Raw genomic sequence first — 4,758 nt, forward strand, 5'->3', positions numbered from 1 at the left:
AAGACGAAAGGTTTAATGTCCATTTATTTCCGAATGATTCTTTTACAGTTTAACAGACTAAATTGATAAATTTAGTGTTGTTTTTTTCTCCCTTTCAATCTCATTGATGAAAGTGATTGCTGCCTATCAGTATCTCACCATCAATGGCGTGGCCCACTCTCAGTAAGGTCAGGACGCTTGTTAAACAAGCTGAAGCATACTTTCCCCAAAAAAATCCTATTTAAAATCTTTTAAAACATTGGGGACCATCTAATAAAGTGTCCTTGTATATAAAGTACCCGCTTCAAATTCTAACAAACAGATCAGCTACTGAAAACACCGTTCCTTCCCCTGAGGACCCCGCCTCGGAGGCGCCAACCATTCTAAGATTGACAATCTTATTTTAGAAGAGATAAGCTGTGAAACAATTTATACAGGAAATTTTCCACGAACACACAGTACACAAATTGGCATTATTGTCAACAATATTTCTTGTCATTGTTGCACCCAAGGGCGCCATTACAAACTTCAAAAAGAACGCTTTAACAACTGGCTTAGATTCTGTTGACCAGACCTTGCCATGGATTTTAATTTAAGTCCACCCGAAATTATAAAAAAAAACCACTAAATCCTTTGCAGCATGATAAATTATAAACAATAAACCAGAACTGAAAGTCCACGTGTAAAGTGGAAAAATCTCGGCTTCATGTACAGTTTAAATAATAATTCACTCAGGAATAAATGCCCTGGCCTTGAAGAAATGTCACGCTCTGGTCCACACTAACCGCCACGGTAGCAGGCACCGCCACGTCGGACTCAATTACGACTTTATTGTTGGTGACATTTCTCAGCGCATGTCTCGGAAAAGAGGACTCCACCGGCGTATAAAAAGAATACTGAACATGATGAATATGGTTCGGAAACAGCAAAAACGGAGAAAAATCGACGGTCCACGTCGTCCCGTTTCCCTGAACGGTGCCTTTCGCGACCGTCGATTTCAGACTCATCCCGTAGGCGTTGTTTCTGTCCACGACCGTCTGCTCGACTCTGTCAAAAGATCCGTCAAGCTGGATTATGGGGACGCTATGGCCGGAGCCGGAAAAGGCGTTGTCGACAATATTGACGCCTTTGACGATCTTCTTTTGGCCGGATTTTAATGTTATGGTGCCGTCGCCGAGAAAAAAACTGTTCGTAATGTCCAGCTGAACGGGATCCTCTGCAACAATGCCGGTATAATCCATATAACAGCTGAGAATTCTCGTCTGTGTTAATCCGGGTAACCGGAGCCGTATTCCGACGCCGCCGAAACCCGTCGCTTTGTTGTAGCAGTGCACGCCGATGAAAGCGTTGGCTTGTCCGGCGACGTCGATGCCGACGGCGGCAGAAAAGATGACGACGTCGGTGACGGCGTTGTCGTTGCCGAGGAGGCTTATGCCGACACCGGTAAAGCTTTTTTCGTCGCGGCTCCCGCCGGCGGTGATGCGCTGGCCGATGAAGCAGTTGCGGATGTATGTCTCGTGGCCACGCTGGACCATGATGCCCTCGCTTGTGAAGTGAGAGATGTAACAGTTGTCGATGTTTGTACGGATGGAGTGGATGACTAGGATGCCACCTCCGCGGAAATTGGCGTCCAGCATGAGGTCGCGTATTGTTATGTCCTCGTAGGACGCCGTCTGGTCGCTGTTTCCGTCCACGGCGTTGGCGAGTTCTGCGCTGGAAAGACTGGTGTTGATTTTGGAGGAGGAAGGAGACCAGAGCTCGATCAGATAGCGGTCTTTCGGGAAAGTTTCCGACGCCCGCAGAGTGCCGCCGTGAATCTGTGAATCCAAAAAGTATGATCCGTTAGCGATTTTTTAAGCTAGGGACAAAAGTATGAAGAATTTTGTGTTAAATTAGACTCTGAAAACTTGTGAATTTTCTGGAGGATCATACTTTCTTTAGCTAGGGACAAATATTTTGAAGCGTTTTGTGTTAAAATAGACGCGGCAAGCTTGAATCATACGCGGATTGTAGAAACATTCTTCGAATAGATACTTGTACTTCCACAATTAAGCAGAACTGTACAGATGATTATTACACTTAAATGCACAGTTACCACGGACAAACATTTGAAGAATTTTGCTCTCAAATAGACTCTGACAACTTGGGAAATTTCTAGAGGATGTTGCATGGAATGTAAAAACGTTCTTCAAATAGACTCGGAAAGGTTGTAAAATTGCTCGAGAATCTTACTTATTTTAGCTACGGTCAAGTATTTGAAGAATTGTGTTCTAAAATAGACTCTGAAAGCTTGTCAAGTTTCTGGCGAATTGTAAAAGCATTACACGTAAAGCTTGTAAAATATCTGGCTGATCTTACAGGGATTCTAAAAACATTCTTTGAAATTCCTTGTATTTACTCAATTAAACAGAACAGTAGAGCTAAATTACACTTAAATCTACAGTAACTACGGAGAGCATTTTTAGGGCTAAAAAGATGCTTGCTCGGAGGGCTGTAGAGGGAAAACTAAGGCGATCGAGATCATGACCTGGATCAAGACAGCGTTTCCTGGAATAATTTGGGAGAAAGCCACAAAAATTTTAAGGTTAAAGTCTTGAAGCAATAAAGATCCAAGATTTCAAATATAATGAGAGATTTGGAGCAAAAGAATCCTCGGTAAAAATAAAATTAAGTAGGGCCGTGGAATGTATTATCCTTTTCCTCAAACCAGGACCAGTTCTGTAGCCACAGAGAAACATACACACAGCTAACAAAATGCGAGCGCCTGAGACACACAAGTTGTGAACATTTTCACATTTAGCTCCCTTGGATACATTTTTCTCAGTTCTGGTTCACTCTCGTTTTCTTTTGCACTATTTTTCCTGCAGCCCTAAAATTAGGGCTTTCCACAGTCTGAGCTCATGCAGACTCCAAAAAACCTCAACCCGCTGCTAAAATAGAAAATAAACTCTTCCACAACAAACAGAATTGAAGAAAATACTGTCACAGATTCTACAAAAGCTTTAAAAACAAAGATTCAGCTGAATTCTTTACCAGAAGATTGCCGCCTCCACCACCAGGCAGACGCAACGGGGCGCTCAGCTTATAATTTCCTCCCTGAAGATGAATCTCGGCGCCTCCAAAGTCGGACACGCCAGGCATCAGCTGATTTTCCGTTTTTAAGCTAAAAGCGTCAATTATTGCCATCATGAGCGCCTGTGTGCTGTCGGACGCGCCCGTTGGATCGGCGCCATAGTCAGTGACATGAAAAATTCTTCCAGCAGGAGTCTGAAAATAAACACATCAGAAAAGGTTAAATCCAATCCCTGCCGTGCCTACATTACCTTCAATTACACAAATTCATAACTATTTACTTCAACAGAGCCGAATTTCAAAGTCTAAAACCTGCAAATCCAGCATCAAATGTCACTAAAAACTAAAATCTTTTACAGTCAGCTACAATTTGGTGCAATTGCAGAAAGGATTCGAAGCTTACCTTGGCCGTATCATTCGGAGCAGTCAAAGGAGCATGAGCAGAACCTGGTGCAGGCGCAGGGCTACCAGATGGAGCATATGCTTGCAGAGATTGTTGCATTTGTTTCAGGCGGACAGCGTAAATTCTCTCTGCCTGCGGTCGGCTCATAAATTTGGGAACCCCGCCGGAACCCCGAATTCGCATGCCGGGCTTAAAGAAAGAATTTATTCCAGAACCGCCTCTCTTGAAAGGCCCGAACAGCCGGTGGCCATCTGTAGCGCCGGATAACATGACCACCATTAATGTCCATACAAGAACAGTCATCATAGCCTTTTCCCCTTTTCGAAACATCATCATGGCCGCTCAAAGAGGCCAATTCAGATTTTATGCCCCAATTTCTTCACCAATCCACACGTCCTCTACAATCTGGAAAGAAGGAAAAGGGGAAAAGGCTTCAAGGACGGAAAGAAACACGCCGTCCAAAGACCGAAATCTTTGATGGAATCTGGCGAGGCTTCAAGCGAGCTTAAATCGAATTTGCGGACTGCGAATCACGTGTAAACGCTTCTGGGATTTTTCTGATGCTCATGCAAAGCTTGCCTTAATGGCAAGGGAAACCTTGCAGAGATTAAATTATCTGTAATTGTTTTGAAGGACAAAAGTACCTCAAAGAGTAAAGCTCATTTAATGATCTGATTTACTGTTTACTGCTTATATGCGCTCTTTCGGCTGACCTAATTTTTCCAACTTTTTCGTTTCTTTTGGTTCTTCCCATGAATTGGACGGCCACGCACAAGATGCTGCATCTATTTTATAATCCTATATTTGCCATTTTAAGGGTTAATGTAGCCTAACCCGTAACAGAAATCATAGTTATTATAATTAAGTCTTTGGGAACTGTTAAAAATGATGTGTTTGGTTATTCTTGTTTATGATAGTGGTTAAGTAAATGACTAGGTGGGGTATGAACTGGGGATATCTTTCACGCCACGGGTGTGACTTGTGAGGATGCACATCATTACATTGAATGAAATTTTAGTTTATGTGCATTAAAAGTTTCGATAATAGCAATAATGATGCTAGAGATCACTCCGGTGAAGGGTTCTTCGTTGTGGAGGGAATCGATGCCCCCAACATTAATGGTTTAGAAGACTTAAAAATAATAATTATTGAATGACTTTTAGGATTTAAGAAGTCGACTCTCCATGAGAGGGGAAAGGCAAAAAGCTAATCCTTTACAATCTCTCAAAGTCTTTGGAACGTTTTCAAATGCACAAGCTAACCTCTAAAACGAGAGCAAGGAAACCTTCTAGACTAGATACAAG

General features: G+C 42.7%; 1 protein-coding gene across 1 annotated transcript; it reads right to left on the reverse strand.

Moving 5' to 3' along the window:
- Positions 1-420: 420 nt before the first annotated feature.
- Positions 421-4,243, reverse strand: LOC149541604 (polygalacturonase QRT3-like). Its single transcript, XM_089796789.1, has 3 exons — positions 3,455-4,243; positions 3,013-3,246; positions 421-1,796 (listed from the first exon to the last, which is right to left on the reverse strand). The coding sequence occupies exons 1-3, from the start codon at positions 3,788-3,790 to the stop codon at positions 711-713; spliced, it is 1,656 nt and encodes a 551-aa protein (XP_089652915.1). The 5' UTR covers positions 3,791-4,243; the 3' UTR covers positions 421-710.
- Between the last annotated feature and the right edge of the window lie 515 nt (positions 4,244-4,758).

The sequence above is a fragment of the Cupressus sempervirens genome, chromosome 8, assembly GCF_028749045.1.
Source record: "Cupressus sempervirens isolate cs-2001-9-10 chromosome 8, ASM2874904v1, whole genome shotgun sequence".
Taxonomy (NCBI): Eukaryota; Viridiplantae; Streptophyta; class Pinopsida; order Cupressales; family Cupressaceae; genus Cupressus; species Cupressus sempervirens.

What these genes read in the sequence shown, in the direction of transcription:
- LOC149541604 (XM_089796789.1), bottom strand. Translation starts at nt 3,790, where the DNA reads ATGATGATGTTTCGAAAAGGGGAAAAGGCTATGATGACTGTTCTTGTA. An exon ending in CTCCGAATGATACGGCCAAG is followed by an intron (nt 3,247 to 3,454) that starts GTAAGCTTCGAA and finishes GTTTATTTTCAG; the next exon opens with ACTCCTGCTGGAAGAATTTT. An exon ending in GTGGAGGCGGCAATCTTCTG is followed by an intron (nt 1,797 to 3,012) that starts GTAAAGAATTCA and finishes TTGGATTCACAG; the next exon opens with ATTCACGGCGGCACTCTGCG.